The sequence below is a fragment of the Somniosus microcephalus genome, chromosome 2 (genome assembly GCF_052327205.1).
Source record: "Somniosus microcephalus isolate GS21.2 chromosome 2, FLI_Smic_1.0, whole genome shotgun sequence".
NCBI lineage: Eukaryota > Metazoa > Chordata > Chondrichthyes > Squaliformes > Somniosidae > Somniosus > Somniosus microcephalus.
In genome coordinates this window covers 27,813,728-27,838,667 of record NC_140988.1, presented here as the reverse complement: position 1 = coordinate 27,838,667, position 24,940 = coordinate 27,813,728, and the positions used below count along the sequence as shown (strand labels likewise).

Below are 24,940 nucleotides of genomic sequence, written 5' to 3'. Positions count from 1 at the left end.
ATGTAAAATAGAGGGCAGAAAATGAAACGCACTTAAAAATGTGAAAACATAACTAATTAGGAATCACTGTATTTTGGTGCAGGTCCAGAGAAAGTATTTTATTTATATCTATAAAATTAAAAATCTTAGTTCTGATCGCACTTCCAGCCATGCCTCTCGGCGTACTGTTGTGACATTTTTAATGTCAACTCTTTCCTATTATAAATTTCTGTGTCCACTTTTATAATGTTCCTCACCTATGTAAACAAGTCACACTGTAATTACACAATCTGACCACCGGGTGGCTGTGTGCCCAGTTTATGAACATCTTTACAGTCCCACTCTGAGAATTTTAAGATTACCGCTCCATCCATCATCTTGGTTTTTGTCTTGGGTAAGATTTTGTTTTAAATTTTAACTTTACAATATTTTTAAACTTTAATTTTTATCCCTGATTAACCCCTTTCAGCCTCATGGCTCCCTTCTCCCATAAACATTAAATTGTTTTTTTTTACCTCTGCCTCCTGTGAGGCTTGTAGGCCGCATCCTTGACAAACAGCTTCGTTTAAAATAATACTTTTAATATTAAGATATAAGGCTCGTGCAGTTCATTGTTGCACTTTAATGTTTTTCATTATTTTATTTGCAGAACACTGAGCTCCTGTGTGCCCGCCTATCACTCCACTGGCTCTGTCTGACCTTTGTCCTGGTTCCCAATGCGGCTGCCATTCATGTCGCACCTGCCCTTTGCTGGACTTGGCCTGATATTAGGGGAGTTTTTTTGCGCTCTTGTCTGCTGTTTCAGCGTTCTCCAGCACCTGATGATGTCTGCCTGCTTGATAACCACAGCCCCTGGCACTGCATCCCAATTTTGCATTGCAAGTTGGGCTGGCAAAAGAATTTCATACAAACACGATTTCAACCAAAACTAACACTTGCACCTTTCTTTAAATCAAAACCTGTATCCTTTGTCAACAGTGCATTATTTATTGAAGATTATCTTTGAAAGGAATTCTGTTTTGTGTTAGGATACCATATAATTTGCGATCCTTTTTTATCTCGCAGACAAATAGGGGACAATCTAAATGTCCCCACTGGTGTGAAAACCATCGAGGCAAATGGCAGGTTGGTTATCCCGGGAGGAATCGATGCGAACACCTATTTGCTGAAACCCCACATGAACACCACTAGTGTAGACGACTTCTTTCAAGGGACAAAGGCAGCCCTGGCAGGAGGAACCACAATGATAAGTAAGAAATGTACCTTTCTCAACACCCTCTTCCCCCTCTCCAGCAGAGCATCAGCTTGTTAATGCATGATACTGAAATGAGAACCCTCTGTTCAGTAAAGTACTGGTGTGTACTAACATCATCTGACAGACAAATTAGTTGTGATGGAAAAGGCTCTTGCAGTAATGTACAGTATATTTGCTGCTAGACTCAATTATATTGCTTCGAATCAAAATTGTGAGAAATAACCATAGCAGATTTACCAGCAAATTATGAACAGATTGCAAGATGAATTATTATGCTGTAGCTGGAGTAAGGTGCCATTTTTGCAATTCTGACATTCGTTGGAGTTAATTCAAGTGAAACACTATCAGTTTTTTTCCCCTGTCATTCAAAGCTAATAGTGCACCAGTGCCTTGCTTTTCATTTGTTTCACTCTCTGCTCTCGCTCTTTTTGGCTCATTGCCACTATTTTATTCCTGTATTTTCCACATCGCTGGATTTTTCTTCAAAGTTAAATTAAGGAGAAAAAAATGATTCAATCAGAATTGTCGCAGAGCCCTACATATTATAACACAAATATACTATATTGTTGTTTGTCAGTACTCTCTTGTTTTCGTACTGTAGAAGTGTGATGTAATAATGAATGGATTTCAGAATTCTGTACTCTGAAGATAGGCTGTGCCTATCGTGTCACTGCAAGGGCACTGTCCATACCAAAGCCTAGATTTTACCAGGAGTTTTGCCGGTATGTATGCCGATATATAGTTGGGCGCACTGAACTGCTAAGCAAATGACGGAATATGACGTATTTTCTGACATTGCCATATCATTGCTGGATGCAGTGAATGCCTATTTGTCCCTGACATCCAGAGCTGCCCATTGGAAGTGTGGGACAGGCCAAAGAAATGCCCGCCCACCCCATACCATACCAAGCTAGACAAATAACGCAATAATGACATTGTTCGTCATTTCCACCTTCCCAGTTGCCTTAGTAATGCAGGCATGTTTGCCTGGGCGAGTTGATCTAGGCAGAGGTAGTCTCTTGGAGGAAGTGCTGCAGCTTTGATGGGGTGACCTTGTAATCTATTATAATTTTAGCATTTTCTGCAGCAATTTAAAAAAAAAAAAATTTAAGGACAACTGAAGTCTTAACCAGAACTTGACCTTTTGCTTTACCAAGGGAACAGATGGCCGATTTAGTAATGGTAATTCAACACTCTGGGGTTGATTGCCATTGTTTCATGCAATATTGGGCCCTTCACTCGGCCCACAATGGAATCGCCACCTGCTCTTGGTAAACCCATGTCCTGCTGGGCTTATCCAGGCACTTTGGGTGGAATTCCCAGGTTAGTCCAAGAACGTTGCTGGGAACGCCTCCAGAATTTTTTCACAACAGACAGAAGAAGCACTCGGCCTAAGAAGCACAATTTTCTGGTGGTAAGACATAGAGGGGTGTAAATTCAACGGATTTGAGTTCTGCCCCAAACACTCCCTCCGCTTGCCCCCCCGCCCCGCCCCGTCTGCAGACTTACTCTCCAATTCTGCAAGACTGATTACGCCATTTCTACTCTTTGAAAATCACAGAGCCAGAAAAGATCAATGTTTCTAAATTAAAATGTGTGCCTCTATGTTGTCACAGTGCCAGCCGTGGCTCAGTGGGTAGCACTCTCGCCTCTGCATCAGAAGGTCGTGGGTTCAAGTCCCACTCCAGAGACTTGAGCACAAAAATCTAGGCTGACACTCCAGTGCAGTACTGAGGGAGTGCTGCACTGTCGGAGGTGCCGTCTTTCGGATGAGATGTTAAACTGAGGCCCCGTCTGCTTTCTCAGATGGATGTAAAAGATCCCATGACACTATTTTGAAGATGAGCAGGGGAGTTAACCCTGGTGTCCTGGCCAATATTTATCCCTCAATCAACATAACAAAAAAACAGATTATCTGGTCATTATCTCATTGCTGTTTGTGGGAGCTTGCTGTGTGCAAATTGGCTGCCGCGTTTCCTACATTACAACAGTGACTACACTTCAAAAGTACTTCATTGGCTGAAAAGCACTTTGAGACGTCCGGTGGTCGTAAAAGGCGCTATATGAATGCAAGTCTTTTTTTCAAACATTGGCGATGTCTCTGGTATTGTGATGATCTTCCGTCCCTCCATAAATGTAAGCCTATTTCTGTAACCTTCTCCAGCCCTCCCAAAGCTCGGCGTTCCTCCAATTCTGTCCTCTTGTGTATTCCCCACTTCCTTCACTCCACCATTGGTGGCCGTGCCTTCAGCTGTAAGCTCTGAAACTCCCTCCCTAAACCCCTCTTTCCTCCTTTTACGATGCTCCTGCCTCTTTGACAAAGCTTTAGGTCACCTGTCCTAATGTCGTTTTCTTTGGCTCGGTGCCAATTTTTGTTGTCTGATTGTGCTCCTATGAAGTGACTCGGAACATTTTACCACATTAAAGGTGCTATCTAAATGCAAGTAGTTGTTGGCTCAATTACTAAAGTATGGCAAACCATCGTTTGGCTGCACAGGTGTTGGAAATTGTTCTGAAAGATGCTTCTAGGGCTATTTTCCATTTTCAATATCCTTTATATAGTGATTTGTGAGCTATTCAAAATTATAATGGAAATATATTTCTAATCTTCATATTTCCATGTAATAACCCTTTCACACTCTTCAGATAATTTCCCATACCTCCAGAACACAATTCTTTCCATGCAAGACTATTTCTCCTTCAACGCCTCCTTGGAATTGATTTTTCAGTTGTGAAAACACTCTAAAATAAGTAAAATTAGGTAATTTCTATTTAACCAGAAGCAATGTGAGGAATGGCACATTGATATCAATATCCACATATTCCTAAGGTTAGAAGCCAGCCTTGGTAATCAAATTGTGTCCAATAATTAGTAGACTTCCACTGCCTTATGGCACTGAATTTCTTAATCTCTTGACTATATGTGAATATTTTGTTTGTAGTTGATCACGTTGTACCAGAGAAGAATGCTACTTTGCTGACCGCCTTTGAAAAATGGCACGAAGCAGCTGACAACCGATCCTGCTGCGACTACTCCCTGCACGTGGATATTCCTCAGTGGAATGAAGGAATCAAAGAAGAGTTGGAGATCTTGGTACAAGAGAAAGGTCATTACACTTCAGAAAAATAATGAATGTAACTGCCAAGGAATTGCTTGTGAGTCGAGAAGTGGGACTGACTGGCTGAGACGAGATAGGCAATGACTGGCAAGATGAGACTTGGGACTGGGTGGGAATAGGCAAGGCAGGGAGTGAGTGACGGAGAAGAGCCAAGGTTTGCACAGAGCTGTAGGCCCAGGTAGTGAGTTAGGGAAGGTGGGTGCTGTGGGAGAAGGGTGTTATGGCGGTGTGCTGGCAGACATTATGTCAGTAAGTTACAGCTTACTGTCTTTAATTCTTGTATGTTTGCTGAGTTGTAAGTATTAAACTCTCATGATGCTGTTTTCTTTTGGAATGTCTCATTGGCTATCCTTCACAGCAGAATCATTGAAGTAAGAAAGAAAAAGTGATTTTTTTTGTACTATCTGATTACCTGTTTTATTTCCCAATACAATTACTTTCACACAAAGGGTAGTAGAAATTTGGAACGCTCCCCCAAAAGGCTGTGGATGCTCATACAATTGGAGCTTTCAAGATGAAGATAGATAGATTTTTGTTAGGTAAGATATCAAGGGATATGGAGCAAAGGCGGGAAGGTCGAGTTGAGGTGTAGATCAGCCATGGTCTAATTGAATGGTGGAACTGGCCCAAGGGGCTGAATGGCCTACTCCTGTTTCTAAATATCTCCTCCCTTCTGTCTTCATTTAGATTTTGCACTGTGATTCCTCATCCTAACCGTCTTTTGCCTGTCGCTCACCTTGCCTCAACTCCTCCGATTTCTCTGCCCTTCCTGCCTCCCTCAAGCTATTTCCATTTAAACTCCCTGACTCTCACAAAGAGCTACCTTTTGATGTTGCACGTCTCAATCACCATTAAGGCCATTTCTAATTATTTCCTCACCTCTTTCCCCTTACACATCACCCTGCCCACCTCTGACTTCTTCAATTTTTTGGAAAAAAACTCACCCTAGCTCCCTCACAAGTGGGATCTCTAAGTCCCTTTCCTCTGGCACGCTACCCACAGCAATATTAATCCCTCCATGATCTGCTCCACAACTGTCAACACTCTCGTCCTCATCATACCCCAGATGGTCTCCCATTCCCATTGTTCTCTTGGTACAGGAAACGCCTCCATGAACTCAAGCCCATGGGATATAGACTAAATCACACATACGAACAATGATGGACAGGTAAAGACCCTCTGGTCCAGCCAGCCCCACACAATTGCAATACCTTGTGTATCACAATATATACACTTCACCCCACCCGAAACCATGTGATCACCTGAGAGAGGCAAAAGACCAGCTAATAACCCAGGCCAATTTGGGGAAAAAAATCTGGAAAATTCCTCTCCGACCCATCTAGGTGATTGAAACTAGTCCAGGAGATCACTCTGTAAAATCACTATGTAAAACCAGCCTGGCTGTCTGATGTGTATTGTACTTGCATATTGGTAATTGAATACTAAAGGATCCCTGATGGAAGCAATCATACTGCAGCAATTAAACTCCAGGGTTAATACTATATCCAGAGAGAATATTGTAGTGTCTGAAATAAAAGCAGCCATTACATTACCACACCTACTGGAGTATTTATCAGACATAACACTGCCCACCGCAGATCTGGCTTGACCACCTCAAGTAGTTCTACCACTTCTTCATTGTGGCCAAGTTCTTCTGTTGTGCTGTGATCATCCTGGGGGGCAAGGATAACAAATTCCTTTTATATGGTACAAACTGCTTCTCCAACCTGCTCCGGACCCTCATTTATAACTTTATGAATTAATAACTGCTGTTATTAGCTTCTTCTTTAAAAAAAAAAACTACTGTCTTTATCTCTCAAGTCCTTAAACTGTCATTACCACCCAACTACACACTCATAGGATCATAGGAACAGGAATAGGTCGTTTAGCCCCTCAAGCCTGTTTCACCATTCAATGAGATCATGGCTGGTCTGTGACCTAACTCCATATACCCGCCTTTGCCCCATATCCCTTAATACCTTTGGTTAACAAAAATCTATCAATCTCTGATTTATGTTAACAATTGACCCACCATCATCTGCCGTTTGTGGAAGAGAGTTCCAAACTTCTACCACCCTTTGTGTGTAGAACTGTTTCCTAACTTCACTCCTGAAAGGCCTGGCTCTAACTTTTAGACCATGTCCCCTAGTCCTAGACACCCCAACCTGCAGAAATAGTTTCTCTCTATCTACCCTATCAGTTCCCCTTTAATGTCTTGAAAAGTTTGATCAAATCACCCCTTAACTGTCTGAATTCTGGGGAATACAACCCCACTCGCCTATCTCACCACTCCCTGCTCAGATCCTTCCAGTCTAGTTTCTGACTCTCCCACTTGTATTTTCATAATTTCGATTAATTTAAAATTGAAAGGGCTGAATAAAAGTGTTATGTTAGACAAGTATATTTACTTGTAGTCAGTTTAGCTAAACATCTTATAAGACCTATTAATACTGCAGGTTGCAGTGCTAAGCCACACAGATCAAATTATGGCATGTTAAGTTATCTAATCGCAACTCTGGTACCTCTATTGTCCTAGAATAGGGAGAGGAAAGATCATGCAGGTTCCCACTCCTGATCACCATCCAGCCACCAACTGGAAAGTGCATCTGTGTGAGCACAGATAGGGGAAGGATTGGTTCCACTGACGCTCGCCATGATCAACCGGTTGTCGACATTTACTGTCAAAACGCACACATGAAGAATGGTCGCTTGGGTGGGGCACTGGAAGCCTGCCAGCTTCTGGGGAAACATGAGTCGGCACCTTGAGGGGCGGAGGGGAGAAAATCTAAGAAAATATTTTTATTGGAATTACTTCATAGTAATTAGTTAGGTTCAGATAAAAAGGGCAAATCTTACAAATTCATTCTCCCACATGGACGTTCCCCACTGGGGAATGAATATTGGAAATGTGGGTGTGGAGGGCAGTAGGCCCTGTCGAATTTTCAATCCAGCTGTGGGTGAGCTGACCTCAATTCAATTTTATTTGCCATATGTAACCAGTACCAGTACAATTACAATGGAGTGCTTACTCCCCGTAGGGACGCGTCAGCTATTCTTACAGCGCCGCGTTCAGAAAGTCAATACAATGGCTTCCAGTGGCAGTGGGAGCACGATGTCCCTCAGCCGCTCCGTCCTCCTCGTCACCGCGGCCTCCTCCTCACTGTTACCGGCTCCAAGTGGTGGTCTGCTTTCCCGCTCATGATCCGACCTCTGGCTGCCATGCCCGGCTCCCCTCCTCCCAGTCGGACTGCGAGCTTCCCGCCATGGAGCTGCCGCCGACGTGCTGCAGCGGGTCGTCGTGGCTGCTACTTGTTGCGCTGCGCTGCCTCTGCCCGACTCGCCGAACACATCGTCGGGATGTGAATGCTCCGGTCGCCGCGGCCTCCTCCTCACCGTCGCCGGCTCCACGGTCTGACGGCCCGGGGCCTGCTTCTCCCTCTCACGGTTCGGCCTCTGGCCGCCATGCTCGGCTCCCCTCCTCCCAGTCGGAATGCCTTCCCGCCGAGGAGCTGCCGGCCGATGTGCTCCAGTGGGTCGTCGTGGCTGCTGCTGCTGCTTGCTGCGCTGCCTCTGCCCGACTCGCTGAACACTTCGCTCCGGTTGCGGGAACGAGCGGCGAGAGCAGGCCGCCCGAAGCAGGGAGAGCGCGCTCAGCACCGGACCGTCTCGGCCGCCATTCCTGTTATGTGCTCTCAGCAGGCGAAGCACTGGCCCGGCAGTGCAAATTTGGATATTTACTCCTAAAATCTCTAATTTTATTTTAAAATGATGTTGTTTAACTTTAGGGTAATGTTATTTAAATGTATCAAACTATTTTTACAATAAAAATGTCACAAGTTGGAACTCTGGTCGGTTAAATAGTTTGTTGATGTAGTCTGGTTGTAAATATATTTTCTTTTTCTGAAAAACAGGTATCAATTCTTTTCAAGTCTACATGGCATACAAGGACATGTTCCAAATGACAGACAGTGAGGTAAAGTAGATGATGTGCTTCTTTATTTGAAGATTTATTTAATCCACGGTATCCCAATGAGATCGCATATCTATGTTCCATTGGGATCCTGAGGGGAAACGGGCAGTTCGAGGCAACGTTGGGCAGTTCGAGGCAACATTGGGCAGCATATTGGGTGTACAGTTATCTCATGAGAACTTACCAGAGCTTGTAAATGGGTTTGTGGATTAAAGCCTCATTGAACGGGAGGCGGGTAGTGCATGAAGTTAGAGTGCTGTGTTTTAGTTTCTGGGAATTGGATTTGAAGACAGTCTAGACTGATGGGTCGAAGTTTTGTGGCTATAGGGTAGACCTACCAATGCTCCTGTACTTGGCAAAATTATACTTTTACTCCCCCTTCCAGGTTCGGTATTCCCGTACACGTCCTAGAATCGCTCATAAGGCTAAATCCGAATATCCATATTGCCCACACTACCCTTCAAGCTTCTGCTTTACCTCTTCGCTTACCAGCTAGTGTCAAATTTTGCTATTGCTTTCTCTCCCTTTTTTGCCAATAGCTTGAGTAAAAAGATAGTATTAACACTATGACACCGCTGCAGTTGATTAATGCACTGTCCTTCATTTGTATTCTTTTGGTGTTTACAGCTTTATGAAGCTTTTACTTTCCTAAAGGATCTTGGTGCTGTAATCCTACTCCATGCAGAAAATGGCGACTTGATTGCAGAGGTGAGTGGCTGTTTTTTGAATTAGCTTGGATGGCACCAGGCCCGCTTGACTTTGTCCCCCTAGCGGTCTGGTGGGACAGACAGATGACCTCCGCAGCCATCATTAATTACTAGCTCTATTACCAATCCACTGGCTGTCCCTAAAATATCAGCAGCAAAAATTCTCAGGGTGCAAAATCCACAAGCGAGGAGGGGATGGGGTAGGCGCACACCAGTGTAATTGCCAAAGCTCACTGGGTTGGGGGATGTCCCTTTTATATAAATGCCAGTGGTGGAGGTCTGCTCCACAAGGGGCATATCTAGGCCACAAATTGCAGAACAAGTTGCCAGTCCAGGGGGAGATAGTGCCGGCTGCGGTCTCTGAAAGAACTTTGAAGTGGCCCCAGCAGCCTCCTTTATAAGGGGGCAACACTTCAATAATTTATATGGAAAAACTTTCCACTGCTTCTTCCGGATCTAGGTCACAATCCTGCCGGGACCCCTGGATGAGTCTAATGCTCCTGTTTCACGGCCTTGGATGCCTGGTCTCAGCAAGCGTGCCACTTCCGATGATATGGCCCAACTGGGCCAAACATGTGTTTTCCATGTGCGGGGAACCTATTCAGCTGAAGGGAAGGGGTTTGCCACCCAGTGAGGCCAGCCCTCCCCAGTGTGGGTGAGCACAGCCTCAGTTTTGCTGGACCCGCAAAACTGGGGCTTAATATGCCTAGGCTGACAGATTCCACAAGTATTTTGATGGCACCTTAATTATGGGATGAGTTGGGTTGTGCCATCTACATCTCTACACCTAGCAGTGAAAATCATGGCAGCAGGCATGACATAGAAGACCACTGCCTTCCTGGTAACAAGTTGAGTATGTGTAGGGCTATGTTAGCAGGGAATTGAGACGCCAATTGTAGATGATCTAGCCTCCAAGCCCTCCTTTCTTGCTTGTTTTCTTTCTTTCTTTTCCAAGCCTTCTGTCCAAAAGGTTTTGGAGGTAGGGGCACAACAGAATGTGCACAGTTAATGTGTCCTTTGTGTTCAGCTTCTTCAGCATTCAACAATCAGGATTTAACTACAATCATTCATATCCCCACCACAATGGCAATTCAGACTAGTTACAGCTTTCATACATTGTCGATGCACATATTCAAACTACTTCAAAGAGCAGTAAGTTCCCTAAAGTTGAATATGCCCATTTGAAACCCTTGGTGCATCATCATCACTATAAGGGGAATGGATTTTTAGCTGTTCTTTTTTTAAGCCACACAGTGTCACACAACAATCCCAATCTGAAGGAGGGAAGATACAACATAACTACACACTTGGGGCATTTTAATTAGGAATAATAGTTTTTAGTTTCAGCTGAATGGCTCCTTCAAAAAGTTGACTTTTTAACGAGCTAAATAATGTAATAAATGTCTTTTTATTTTAGGAGCAAAAGCGTATCTTGGAAATGGGAATTACAGGACCTGAAGGTCATGCATTGAGCAGGCCTGAAGAGGTAAAGCCTTCATTTTCTCTGCCTTCTACACATACATGCACATGTACAGGCACAGACCGAGGATAGAGGAGCTCTCCTCACTCTATTCTCTTGCATGCTGCTCATCGCCACGTAATCTCCTGCAGCAGAGAGGGTGCACTCTCCTTCATCACAGCTACTAGTCGTGATTGACCAGGAGGCTCGAAACGAGGCAAATGCTAATGTAATGGAATGCTTTTGGTCCTACTTGGATAACTTTGGAATAAAAGTAGCTGGTTATTAAGACAGTCACTGAGCAGCTTCAATCTGCGAGATAGTTAGGAGTAATCATCTGAAATAAAAGGCACAATTCGCCATTATGTAGGATGTGGAGAAATAGATGATTTGGGAGGAGAATGTGAATCTTTGAGGAGCATTAATTGCAGGTCCATATAGCCATCATTAGGTAGGGTATGGAATATGCATCCATATTTGGTGCATTTGTGTTTTTAAGTGAGCCGCCAGTTATCATTTCTGTTTAATATATAGATGAGCACTGCCCATAGTGTAAAATTATAGTCATGCATCACAAGTCAGTGGGTGGATGTACCATCCAATGTGGTGCAGAGCCCCACAGACCAGGGAAGGTCTGAGGGTTGATTCTTGGTCTGTGCTGAATTAACTGGGTCACCTGTAAGGATGTTACAATTAACATTATCGCCCCTGGGCTGTGGAGGAGAGAAATCAACTCAGGTTCTCAGGATGAGGGACTTCAGTTACGTGGATAGACTGGAGAAGCTGGGGTTGTTTTCCTTAGAGCAGAGAAGATTGAGAGGAGATTTGATAGAGGTGTTCAAAATCATGAGGGGCTCTGGACAGAGTAGATAGAGAGAAACTGTTCCTATTGGCAGAAAGGTTGAGAACCAGAGGACACAGATTTAAGGTGATTGGCAGAAGAACCAACAGCGACACAAAAAAAACTTTTTTATGCAGTGAGTCATTAGGATCTGGAATGCAATGCCTGAAAGGGTGGTAGAGGCAGAGTCAATCATGGCTTTCAAAAGGGAGTTGGATAGGTACCTGAAGGAAAGAAATTTGCAGGGCTATGGGGAAAGGGCGGGGGAGTGGGACAAGCTGAAGTGCTCTTGCAGAGAGCTGGCACGGGCTCGACGGGCCAAATGGCCTTTTCCCGTGTTGTAACCATTCTATGATTCTATGATACTTTGGGACAAATTTAAATCAATCACCAATCAGATTAATTTAGCTAGAAATCACACTGAAATATTTGGTAAGAGCTTCTGGTGTACAATTTCCTGTTTGCTTTTAACTGCAATTAAATAATTTTCTGAAATGTAGAGACTCATTTTTCCTTTGAGCAATTTATTTGGGACTAAAGCTTGAAACACAGATGGCTTAGAGATTGCACAATCGTCCCCACAATATTGAAGATTCTGAAGCTAGGAGCAAATATCAAATCGTGTGGAAGTATGTGACTTGGCTAATGTCAAGCCAGGGAGTCAAGAGGGATGCTATAATTGGGCACAGCACCCCTGGATGAGGACTGGGGGAATCGGCCATAGTTCCTGCTTCTGATTGCCGCTGGAAGTATATGTGTGGAAGTTGGGGCGAGGGCAGGGTTGGGCTCAGGTGTGATGCCCCTGCAAGTGCTCGCTGTCTGAGTTGACACTGGAAACATTGCTACCGGATGAGTCTCATGCAAAGAGTCAATTGAGTTGAGGAAAGGGAAGGGGAGAAATTTGGGAGAAAAAAGAGACAAAATAAGAGATATGAAAAATTATATGAAATGAACCACATTTTTTGTTTTGCTCTCTTTTTCTTTTATCAAAGCAGGGACTTATTCTGGGCTGTCGTTCCATGGGTGCCAGCAGACCTCTGGTACCAGTTAGGCATTTGTTATTTCTGACCCTGGAAAGTGAGTGTTGGCAGGCTATTCGATCACGGCAGGCTATTCGATCACAGCTGAGCCTGATTCCCATATTTGCCTAATGCCCACTCACACTTTCCAGTAGGAGTCACTGGATAGCGATCATACATGGGAATTCCGGCTGATTGTCTTTTCCCCTCCTTAGCCCTGGGATAATTGGCACTAATGGTTGTGACCTTGCCACGGCCCCAGCTGGGATCTACTAACTTAGCACAGACCCAGACATTGAATCTGGACCCCCCGATCTGTACAGCTCAATATCACAGCAGACAGTCCACCACCAAAACATTGGGCTTCTTCATTTTAATTGACCATAATAATTACGGCTGTGATAAAACCACAGAAAACAGACTGGCGCACATCAGTAAACATTAGATATACTGCGTGGTTACACAGCTTTATGCTGTGAATGAACTTGACACCAGGCTTCTACATGCATGTTGGTTATAACTTGATGCTCTGTTGTATGTCTAAAGCTGACAGGTCTCAGGTGCCTGGCCTGTAATTGGAAACTACAATGTCTGGGTATTGTTTCATATCCAGGGTGTCCAATCGTTTGTCTCTTGGGTATGTAGGTGCACACTATTATGCCTCAATGACTACATTTAAACTTTAGATCCATTAATTGGCATAGAGCACCGGTTGCTGATCTACTTCTAAATCCTGGTGTTCTGATTTAGGATTTATCCAGCAATGAGGCAAGAGTGCTTAAAGAAACAGCCCTTTCCAAACTACCAGATAACAAATTTCAAACAAGACAGACCAGAAAATCTAGGCACAAAATAGGAATGAGTTGCCTGGGGTTTCAAGGGCCACAGGTTGGATACCCCTTCTTTGTCTGAAGTGTTTGAGCTCACAACCTGTGAGAGATCGCACAGTGCAAATGAGTCTGCTAATACATAATACATACATGCGTAGTAGAAGATTTTTACATTTTATTTTTATAGTAAAAATCACATTTAGTCTGTGCTTTTGCTTCATAATTGCTGGTGTGCTTTGTTTTAAAGCTGGAGGCTGAGGCCGTTTACCGTGCTATCACTATCGCCAGTCGGATCAACTGTCCCTTGTACATCACCAAGGTGATGAGTAAAAGTGCAGCAGATGTGATTGCCCAAGCCAGGAGAAAAGGTAAAAGATGCACATCTTCCAAATCCTGTCTTCAGAGATTTCAGGTCACCATCGCTGCAATATTTCAGCTGTTGTGTTCCGGCAGAAGACTAAAATCGCACTCAGCCGACTTAATTAAAAAAAAAACATGTTTAATCTCACTTTACTACCTTTGCGACCGACCACCATTTTAACCCCCTGCTCGCTCCATTCCTGCTGTGATGGGGGACGGGGGGGGGGTGGGGAAGGGGGCAGGGTTCAAATTGGGTCCTATGTTTCTGTGAATTACAGAGTAACAATACTAAAGCTGAGGATATTCATAGCCACAAGAATGGAAATAAACATTCTTACCATTAGTAGAGACCTAGAGGCCTATTTTTGTGTGGACTCTAGCCTTATTAACAGATGGCAGTACTCAGCATCTGTTCAGCATGACATTTTACACTAGCCATTCAATGGTTTGTCAGTTCTGTTCACATTCTTATGTTAATTGGGGCATTTTGGCAGGAATGGATAAGTTTGAAGTGGCCTTTATCCAGCAGTACGTGTGTGTATAAAAAGTCTCCCACTCTGGATTTTGTATTCAGTGGGCCAGCAATCTAGAAGCATAGAACAAACTGTAATAGGATGCCAAGAAACCCCAACCCAACCAAAAGGCCTACTCCTGCTCCTATTTCTTATGTTCTTATACCTAGGAAGTCAACATTTTCAAAGAGTACAATTTTTGGGGGGGGGGGGGGGGTGGTTGGATGATTCTAGATGGATTTTTTTTTTCTCCCCCACTTTCCGAAGGTGCTGGGATGTGACTCTGCCCTTTGGTACCTCACCCATATGGCCATTCTTCTTGTGTGCGTCTAGACAGCGATTGGCGGCAGACTATGTGGCAGCATTGAGCCTTCACACCTGAACCTGGTCTGGTTCTGTCTTGGAGTCTGCATATGCACTTTCTAGTAGGGGGGTCACAAGATGGTGATTAGGAATGCGAATTCTCGCTAATTGACACCCTCCTTAGCGCCGGAGCATTCAGGCCGATTATAGTTTTGTTATTTAGCATCTTCTGCCTTGATACACTACCTAACAAAAATCTATCGACCTCAGTCTTGAAAGCTGCAATTGTCCCAGCATCCACAGCCTTTTTTTTTGGAGGGGGGGGGGTGGGGGGGGAAAGAGTTCCAAATTTCTACCACCCTTTGTGTGAAAAAGTGCTTCCTGATTTTGAACCTGAATGGCCTAGCTCTAATGATCATGTCCCCTTGTTTTTGATTGCCCCACCAGACAAAATAGTTTCTTTGTGTTTAACATGTTAAAAAGATTTGATAGGGAAGATACAGAGATCAGATCACCCCTCAATTTCCTACACTCAAGGCAATAAAAGCCAAGTTTATGCAACCTGTCCTCATAATTAAACCCTGTAGCGCCGGTATCATTCTGGTGAATCAGCGCTGCACCCCCCTGAACACAGTACTCCAGATGAGGTCTGACTAAAGCTCCATACAGCTGAAGCATAACTTCCTCCTTTTTGTATTCCAGCCCCCTTGAGGTAAAGGCCAACATTTCATTAACTTTTTTGATTGCTTTTTGAACCTGTCTACTGGCTATTAACGTGTGTACTTGGACTCCCACATTTCTCTGCTCCTCCAGTTTCTCACCATTTAGAAAATACACCAAGTTATCTTTCCTGGGTCCAAAGTGGATGACCTCACACTTGCTACACTTTAAGTTAGGCAGAGCCCATGACAGAGTAGATTGTATGTAGCGTGTAAAAGAAGCGGGGATGATGAGCTGAATGGCCTTTTCCCATTCCGTACTTTCTTCTGTGCTTGCGTTCTTCCTCTCATGCTTACCTTTATGGTCAGCTCACGAGTAGATTATGCACAGCCTGGGAACAGATTGCCTGTGTGTATATGTGTGGTCCGAGGAATCTCAGAGGACGAGAGGTTATTATTTATAAAATTGGAGGGTTTCAAAAAAATGATTTGGGAAACGTGGAAAACAAATCTGACTTTTTTAATATATGTGTAACCAATATTATTAAGTATTCAAACAGAAACAAGTAATAATTGTTCTTTTTTAAGGCAAAGTATTTTGAGGTTTTTACTTTTGGAAGAATAAAACCATTAAATGGTATTTGACAGAAAATAGACTTGGAGGACCCCAATGCCAGATTCTGTATGTTCCTTTATTAACAGGAGCTGTAGTTTTTGGAGAGCCAATCACTGCAAGCCTTGGGACAGATGGAACACATTATTGGAGCAAAAACTGGGCCAAGGCTGCGGCCTTTGTGGCGTCACCACCACTGAGTCCTGACCCCACAACACCTGACCACCTGAACTCACTACTAGCCTGGTAGGAGAGTTACATCAGTTTAACCCTTGTACATGGCAAACCCAAGACACTTAGTGTTAGAGAGAGCAATTTCTTTTTGATTTCTAACTATCAACGTGTACAGTGAAAACACTGAATTTAAATGCATTTTTAGTTTGTTGCAGGCTAATAATTTTGCCTGCAAGTGTTGGTTTAAGTCCTAAAATATTCCAAGAAGAAGCTTTACGTTTAGCAGGGGTAATGATTACAAGAATATTTCCCCCCAGTTTTCTCCCTCTCTCCGCCTTGGCTGAAGGTGTTGACTCTTGATGGGGAATGGCTTCATGAGCACTGGCAACCTTCCGGTCCCTTGTTCAAGTGGCGATTCTTCACGTATATGCTTAAAACAGTGAGTGTCAGCAGGCCATTTGACCATCTGTGGCATCATAATTGAGCCTGATCCCATCCTCATCGACATCCACACGTGAATACTTTTAAGCAGGCATGTCTGGATGGCAGTCTGGAGCAGGAACTCTGGCTGATTCTTCCCTTCCACCCCCCACCCTCCCCGTCCGCCCTCTTTCCCCCCCGAGTCCAGGGTTGCTGAGGCCAAGTAAAGCACCTCAACCACTGTCCATGTTGAGATCAGCTACCTTAGCCCTGGGACCTTCCTGATCTTTGCGCCACTGCCTGCTAGAAAATCATTTGTTTTAATTCATTGTGCAATTATTCGGGGAACTTATTGAGAAGATTCTTCTATAATTTTGGAAAAGTCGCAGAGAAGCTAGAGTTATATTATTGCAGCAATTTGATATCAAGGCTGTTGAACGATGAGATTAATGTCAAATAAACCAATGTAAGTGAGAATGTCAGTTTAATTACTGCACTTAATATGTAATTTCTACTTCTGGTATCAAAGCCACACCGCTCTTGATGTGTGCAGTATGTTTATCATTACAAAGTCCCACTGATATACACAACTGGTTTACGGAGCAACTATCTTGGCTTATTCCTGAAATGTGTCGCCTTGTCGACTAGTACTGCGTTTTAATCGCTCTTAAGAGTGATTAACATTGAGAGAAAAAAATGTTGATAATTATTTGAAGAGAATTTTAATTAAAAACCATTGGGGTGATCATTTATGACCTTTGTGACAAGTTACACTCTGTCGCTCTGCATCTCTTAGCCAGTGAACTTAATATAGAAAGTGCGATATTTGCTACTATGCTCCCGAGGAACAACTAATTTGATGTGATTTTACCCCCTCTAGTGGAGATTTGCAGGTCACGGGAAGCGGCCACAGTACGTTTACCACTGCTCAGAAGGCCATTGGCAAAGATAACTTCTGCTTAATCCCTGAAGGCACCAATGGCATTGAAGAGAGAATGAGTATTATCTGGGAGAAAGCTGTGGTAAGTTGATGACTTCCGTATGAAGCTCAGAAGTCAGTCAAGTACACGTAGGGGGCTAAGTTTTTTGTCTTCACCGCCTGGGTGGTAAACTGAAAGTCAGGCAGGTTCTACAACGACCCACTCTGCCAGATTACTGTTGAGGTGGTGAAGACAAATAATTACCCCGTGTTCTCTATAAGTGGGGGTATGAATCCCTAGAAGGAGGGGATCGTAGGGAAGTGACGTTAACATATCACTTGTTTTAAGTTAAAATGATGATGCTGTACTATACTACACAGGTATGTGACAGGTATCCCTTAATTCTTTTTGAACAAGTTACATACCGTTATCGTGCAGTTAGGGAGAGGCTACTATTTTCCTTCAGGGAATTCGAGAAAAGCAGTGAACAAGTTGCGCTCTATTGCAGCATCGACAGAGGCCTAGGAGCAGGCCAGCTGTCCCACCTTTCAGCTCCGCAATAGTTTGTGTCATGCAGGGACTGATGGAATAATGCCATCCTTTTCTGTTAGCATATTACCTGCTGGATCTTCCTGCACCCACTTAAATGGTTCCCAGAAATTTGCATCTGAAAATGAGCAAAGAACATACGATATTGATCTCTGCCTAGTTTTGTACTCCATTCTACCCATGCGAACCAACTGATGAACATAACGGAGACAACCCGTCCCCAAAGAGTCCAAAGCCATGAATAATGTCACCTCGAGGACATAGCCTAGTGCGTTGAAGACCATCGATACTGTGGCTGGCTGTGACCAGTGTTCCCTCTAAGCTGCGTGTGTGCGCGGCCGCACAGCAGTCGGGAAGGTACCGCGCAGGCTGCTCGCAAACTGTTCCCTCTAAGGTACCGTGCAAATTTAAAGGCACTGCGCTCCAAAAAATATTCAGAGGGAACATTGGCCAATTACAGTATAAGGGACCTCGTGTGTGCTTTATTGAGTTGGATAGGGGAAAGAGCCAGTTTTGAATTAGATTTAGTTTGGTTGTCTTATTTTATATAATTACTGCCTCACTGAATCATCTTATTTCCATTATAAGACTGTGTGTTTATTCTAACTTTGACAAAAGCAGGTTGCATCTGGACCGTTGGTGCACTCTCAGCATTACTGTAAATTGAAACTCTAATCATTACTGTTGAAAGGCCACAGGAAAAATGGATGAGAATCAATTTGTCGCTATCACAAGCACCAACGCTGCCAAAATCTTTAATCTATATCCAAGGAAAGGAAGGATAGCTGTGGGATCTGATGCTGACCTCGTCATCTGGGACCCAGACACAGTTAAAACAATCTCTGCCAAAACACATCGTTCAGTAAGGAAAGCTCTTATTCAATGGGACTTGAGATTGGGTGGGAGGGAATTCATCAGAAATCTAAAATGACATTTAACCTATCTGTTCCCATTGTTGTGTTAGAGATAGTTGGTTTCAAAAGTTTATCAGAATTTATCAGAAACATTGCATGGAAATTCTCACTTATAAGCAGTATGACAGCAGGATTTTGTGCAGCTGGATTCTGATAAATACTTTGCTAAGAAATGTTATGCTTAATAAGAATTTAAGTTGAATCATTGTTTCTATAAAGTGCAAATAAAAATGTCAGTTGGCAAGTCCCTGCACTAGAATTTATTAAGTAACTGTTTCAGCCACTCAATTGACATGAAAGCTAGATAAAACACATAACAAGCATATTTTACACGAGTGGGTAACTTCTGGATATTTAGAATGCTTGAATCGGGATTTGTTGTCATTGACATTCAGTAGAAGGTAAAGGGCTGTGATGTCTTGAAATTGTGTATGACAAAGGTGAAAAAGCAGGGGTTTGATATAACCTTCACTTTGATCAGGAATGTGTTTTTCTGCACCTGACTATGCTTTGCATTAATGTAAGAAGTCACACAACACCAGGTTATAGTCCAACAGCTTTATTTGAAATCACAAGCTTTCGGAGCACTGCTCCTTCTTCAGGTGAAGTGGAGAAATGCATAAAGACACAGCTTATATAGTCAGAGAATCATGTCAGATGTTTACAGGTAACCTTTCCAACTGCCATTTATCACACCTCGGCAGAGAGATAATCACAGCAGTCAAAGGTGTGAATGGTGTCCAAACAGGTCAGTCAGGGAAACATTACATCAAAGAACAATGAGGTGGGGTCACAAGGGGTCAAATATTGCAGATGCTGGGGTCTGTATGAAAAACAAAAAAACAGACAAAAAACATTTTTTTTGGCTGGAAATCACAGCAGGTCCGGCCGCATCTGTGTAGAGAGAACAAGCCAATGTCGACTCGAGTCTGGATGACCCTGCATCAGGTGGGGTTACATGTAGCGTGACATGAACCCAAGATCTCGGTTGAGGCCGTCCTCATGGGTGCGGAACTTGGCTATCAGTTTCTGCTCGATGATTTTGCGTTGTCGTGTGTCTCGAAGGCCACCTTGGAGAATGCTTACCTGAAGATCGGAGGCTGAATGTCCTCGACTGCTGAAGTGTTCCCCGACTGGGAGGGAACACTCCTGCCTGGTGATTGTTGCGCGGTGTCCGTTCATCCGTTGTCGCAGTGTCTGCATGGTCTCGCCGATGTACCATGCTCCGGGGCATCCTTTCCTGCAACGTATGAGGTAGACAACGTTGGCCGAGTCACATGAGTATGTACCATGTACCTGGTGGGTGGTGTCCTCACGTGTGATGATGGTATCTGTGTTGATGATCTGGCATGTCTTGCAGAGGTTGCTGTGGCAGGGTTGTGTGGTGTCGTGGTCACTGTTCTCCTGAAAGCTGGGTAATTTGCTGCGAACGATGGTCTGTTTGAGGTTAGGCGGCTGTTTGAAAGCGAGTAGTGGAGGCGTGGGGATGGCCTTAGCGAGGTGTTCGTCGTCATCGATGACATGTTGAAGGCTGCGAAGAACATGGCGTAGTTTCTCCGCTCCGGGGAAGTACTGGACGACGAAGGGTACTCTGTTGGTTGTGTCCCGTGTTTGTCTTCTGAGGAGGTCTATGCGATTTTTCGCTGTGGCCCGTCGGAACTGTCGATCGATGAGTCGAGCGTCATATCCCATTCTTACAAGGGCGTCTTTCAGTGTCTGTAGGTGTCCATCGCGTTCCTCGTCTGAGCAGATCCTGTGTATTCGCAGGGCTTGTCCATAGGGGATGGCTTCTTTAACGTGGTTAGGGTGGAAGCTGGAGAAGTGAAGCATCGTGAGGTTGTCCGTGGGCTTGCGGTAGAGTGAAGTGCTGAGGTGTCCGTCTTTGATGGAGATTCATGTGTCCAGGAATGAGACTGATTCTGAGTAGTCCATGGTGAGTTTGATGGTGGGATGGAACTTGTTGATGTTATCGTGTAGTCTTTTCAGTGATTCTTCGCCGTGGGTCCATAGGAAGAAAATGTTGTCGATGTATCTGGTGTATAGCGTTGGTTGGAGATCCTGTGCAGCGAAGAAGTCTTGCTCGACATTCTCCAAGGTGGCCTTCGAGACACACAACGCAAAATCGTCGAGCAGAAACTGATAGCCAAGTTCCGCACCCATGAGGACGGCCTCAACCGAGATCTTGGGTTCATGTCACGCTACATATAACCCCACCTGATGCAGGGTCATCCAGACTCGAGTCGACATTGGCTTGTTCTCTCTACACAGATGCGGCCGGACCTGCTGTGATTTCCAGCCAAAAAAAATGTTTTTTGTCTTTTTTTGTTTTTCATACAGACCCCAGCATCTGCAATATTTGACCCCTTGTGACCCTACCTCATTGTTCTTTGATGTAATGTTTCCCTGACTGACCTGTTTGGACACCATTCACACCTTTGACTGCTGTGATTATCTCTCTGCCGAGGTGTGATAAATGGCAGTTGGAAAGGTTACCGGTAAACATCTGACATGATTCTCTGACTATATAAGCTGTGTCTTTATGCATTTCTCCACTTCACCTGAAGAAGGAGCAGCGCTCCGAAAGCTTGTGATTTCAAATAAAGCTGTTGGACTATAACCTGGTGTTGTGTGACTTCTTACATTTGTCCACCCCAGTCCAACTCCGGCATCTCCACACCATGCTTTGCATTATTCTTGGTAGAGCACAGTTAAAAGGTTGAAACTCCATTTTGGCCAGTATAGTTTGCACATCTAATCCTATATCCTCCATGCAGTACAAAACGTCAAATCATCTCTGTATTTTTTGAAAATAAAAGAAAATCCCTAACCATTATGAGTTGAACACTATTAAAACAGAAAATGCTGGAAATACTCAGCAGGTCAGGCAGCATCTGTGGAGAGAGAGAAATAGAGTTAACGTTTCAGGTCGACGACCTTTCCATGGACCTGAGACGTTAACTCTGTTTCTCTCCACAGATGCTACCTGACCTGCTGAGTATTTCCAGCATTTTCTGTTTTAATTTCAGATTTCCAGCATCTGCAGTATTTTGCTTTTTTTTTAACTATTAAAATTATGTTGGTTATTTACTTCTGTGTAGGCTGTGGAATATAATATTTTTGAGGGAATGGAGTGCCGTGGTGTTCCGTTAGTGGTCATCAGTCAGGGGAATATTGTCCTGGAAGATGGGAATCTGTACGTTAATCAGGGAACAGGCCGTTTCATTCCTCGTAAACCATACCCTGAATATATATATCAGCGTATAAAGATCCGCAACAAGGTGAGTGCCTGTGTTTGTGTGTGTATACAACTCCATTGTATCTTTTGGTATCAAGGGATATGGAATAAGGCGGGTAAATGGAGTTAAGATACAGATCAGATATGATCTAATTGAATGGCGGAACAGGCTCGAGGGGCTGAATGGCCTACTGCTGTTCCTATGTTCCTTTCAGTAAATTGAATTTGGGTTTGCTCAACTGCACTGTTACCCATTGAGAATGTCGTAAATGGTCATAAAATCATGTGCCACGTGTGTTCAAATCTCTGATATGCACTGCCAAAGTCTCGGCTCCCTGCCTGTAGTACATGGTTGAAGCTAGCCGAGTACTAGAGCAGACAGAGCCAGAATATTGGACTGCATTTTACTGGTACTTGAATCATAAGAGCCATTCAAGCTTTGTGGCCACAGACCAGAGGTTTTATTGTGGTGAAGCTCATCAGGCCTGTGGACTGCAAATGTCTTCTAACATTGTGCGTAGAGTAACACTGTTTAAGGTCCGTGGTATCATTTTTAATTATACAAAGAACCTTTTCAAAATATGTGCTAAGAAGTTAAGGTAAGTTAGTATTGTGAAGTGATGCATTTTAGGCAGAAGAATGAGGAGAAGCAATATAAACTAAATAGTTCAATTTTAAAGGGGGTGCAGGAATGTCATAACTCTTAAACATTCCTGGCACTGTTTTGCCGTAATGTCTAGTACACACACTTGTTTACAAGCTCTATCAAATGCTCATGTCACTAATCATCTACTTAAACAGTTAATGAATTTTACCTTACTGTGTGTTGATTATGTTTTACAGTAATTTGCTTTTCAAATCAGGAAGTAAATAATAGTTCTAGATTATTTTATTAAGACTTGTGCGCATTAGGACTTGCTGGATGAAATTCCTGCCCCCCTTTAAAATTGTACCATTTAGTTTATATTGCTTCTCCTCATTCTTCCTTCCAAAATGCATCACTTCACAATTCTAACTTATCATAGAACTTCTCTTAACTTCTGAGCTCATATTTTGAAATTGTTTTTGGTATGTTCCAAACATGTGTGTTAATAACGAGAGAGTATGAGATTATTATTCAGTAAACCGAAAGAGTGGAAGTTGTAAGAAATGCTATTAATCCTTCTACTGTGTTTCTCTGGTCCTATTCTTTGAATGTATCTGTTCTTCGGTTACCTCTGCCAAGTCGACGGAACTGCATGCGGTGTCTCGAGGGATGTATGATGGTCCTGTATATGAACTCCCAGTCACTCCCAAATATGTCACGCCAGCTCCTTCAACCAAAACTTCCCCAACAAAACCGCAACATGCACCAGTACGGAATCTGCACCAGTCTGGGTTTAGCCTATCAGGTGAGATATTTAATGTGAGCAAAGAAACAAAACCTACCTGGACATTTGTTTAAGGAAGTAATGATGTTGTGCTTCTGGGGAGGAGAAATAAATGCTGGCAGCCAGTTACAAAAGCGGGTTTGGCAGAAACGTTGCAACGAGTTACTTGCCTGCCCGCTCAGCTGGGGAGTCCTGGAGAGGGGGAAGGGAGAAAATAAGAAGCTAATATTCCTCTGTTGATGTAAGCCATGTTTAAAAGATTAAGAAGTGATGCTAATCCCGCCAGAATAGTTATGAGCCAGTAATACTCAAATGTTCTGGGTCATCTTATTTGCATTGTTCTGCATTGCACAGATCCAGATGCGTACATGGGCAAATGTAGGAACCACACTCATGGTGTGAGTGGGAAATTGCATACAAGTGAAATTTAAAGGGACAGGGACAATTAAAGGGGTCACAATAGAAGGACAAAAATTCTGAAAGCCTTTAGAAAGGTTCAAATGACATATCAACCTATTAACAACCTTTGCCAAGGCTGAAGGGCAGAGGATTAAGACGTGATAGCCAACAATGAAGGGACAGAGATCTCATTTGCAGGCCTGAAGTTGCAGTTGATCTGTTCTGGTAGTAGCTGCGCTAGTCAAGTGTCCAAATAGCAGATGGCACAACTTGGCAGATGGCTGTCTGCTCGCCCACTCCCTGTAAAGACACTTTCCCACAGCTGGTAGGTGCAACAATGCAAATATGGTTTGTGTCATCTTGGCCAGTGCGGCCAATCAGGCTTGGTTGGCGGATGATCTCTCTAGCACGCTTTCACTAACTCAATACCATGTGAAGCATGAGAGCTGTGCTTCTGAAAAATCAGCCAGTCTAATGGTTAGCCAGACCATCACTCTTGGGTCCAGTGTCGCTATGGTGGTGGTGATGGGTGGACATCATGGGCTGGAATCCCCTCTTCGGGATGGAGGTCCAGCGGGACCGCCACTGCAGCACCAGAAGAGGGAGCGAGGCAGTTAGAGGGGCAGAAGGGATCATAAGACAACGCTGCCTTGAGGGCCTCGGCAGAGACCAAGGCCTACAAAGGAAGGTATGTGGCCTACATGGAAGGAGAGGAGGCTACACATAGGTCTTTCCCTTCCTTGGAGGATCTTGGGCTGTTACCACTACTTCCTGGGACCTATCGCCACCTGCCACTTGGCAACCCCGGGAAGGAGCGCTGTGTGGAAAATCCTCCAGGACACACGGCCCAACCTGCCACTGTTTGCATGTGGCAAGAGCAGACAGTGGCAGTCCCAGTGGGGCCGGAGGGAAGTCCAGATCAGGGAGGGTGAGACAGCAGTAGGCTTCACCACCCAAATGTTCCCACATTCGCTGCCGCTATCCCGCCTGTTTTCAAGCAGGATTATTGGGGAGAATTCAGCCCCATATATCATATTCCCATACCAACATAACAGATTTGGATATAAGCAATGCCAGCATGTTACTGGTGTCCAGTATTGCTGAAGGCTGGCTATGGGCTCTTTAAAGTTTAAATTTCCCTCCTGAAGAGTGATTAGTTCCTTCCCCCGGGCTAAGTTTTACATTTTGACCACAGAAGTTTTGGCTGCTTTTTCCTGTCTCGAAGGCAGCCAGCCTTGCTCCGCTACTGCAGCCAATTCCCCTTCTCCTCCTAGGCAGGTTCCCTGGTGCAGGCTCGAATCACTGTCCCTCCCAGAACCTGCCCAAAGGGATC

At 44.0% G+C, this 24,940-nt stretch overlaps 1 protein-coding gene across 3 annotated transcripts in view; it reads left to right on the top strand.

Moving 5' to 3' along the window:
• The window catches only part of LOC147122626 (dihydropyrimidinase-related protein 1-like), a 64,044-nt gene that overhangs the window by 37,982 nt on the left and 1,122 nt on the right, over nt 1-24,940 (top strand). For all 3 annotated transcript variants that reach the window (XM_086007945.1, XM_086007962.1, XM_086007955.1), the window contains exons 3-13: nt 1,045-1,229; nt 4,177-4,341; nt 8,265-8,326; nt 8,951-9,031; nt 10,448-10,516; nt 13,427-13,547; nt 15,716-15,872; nt 17,101-17,242; nt 18,381-18,551; nt 21,702-21,881; nt 23,064-23,229. In XM_086007945.1, coding sequence (XP_085864071.1) covers nt 1,045-1,229; nt 4,177-4,341; nt 8,265-8,326; nt 8,951-9,031; nt 10,448-10,516; nt 13,427-13,547; nt 15,716-15,872; nt 17,101-17,242; nt 18,381-18,551; nt 21,702-21,881; nt 23,064-23,229 — 1,499 coding nt within the window. The remainder of the gene's footprint in view (nt 1-1,044; nt 1,230-4,176; nt 4,342-8,264; nt 8,327-8,950; nt 9,032-10,447; nt 10,517-13,426; nt 13,548-15,715; nt 15,873-17,100; nt 17,243-18,380; nt 18,552-21,701; nt 21,882-23,063; nt 23,230-24,940) is intronic.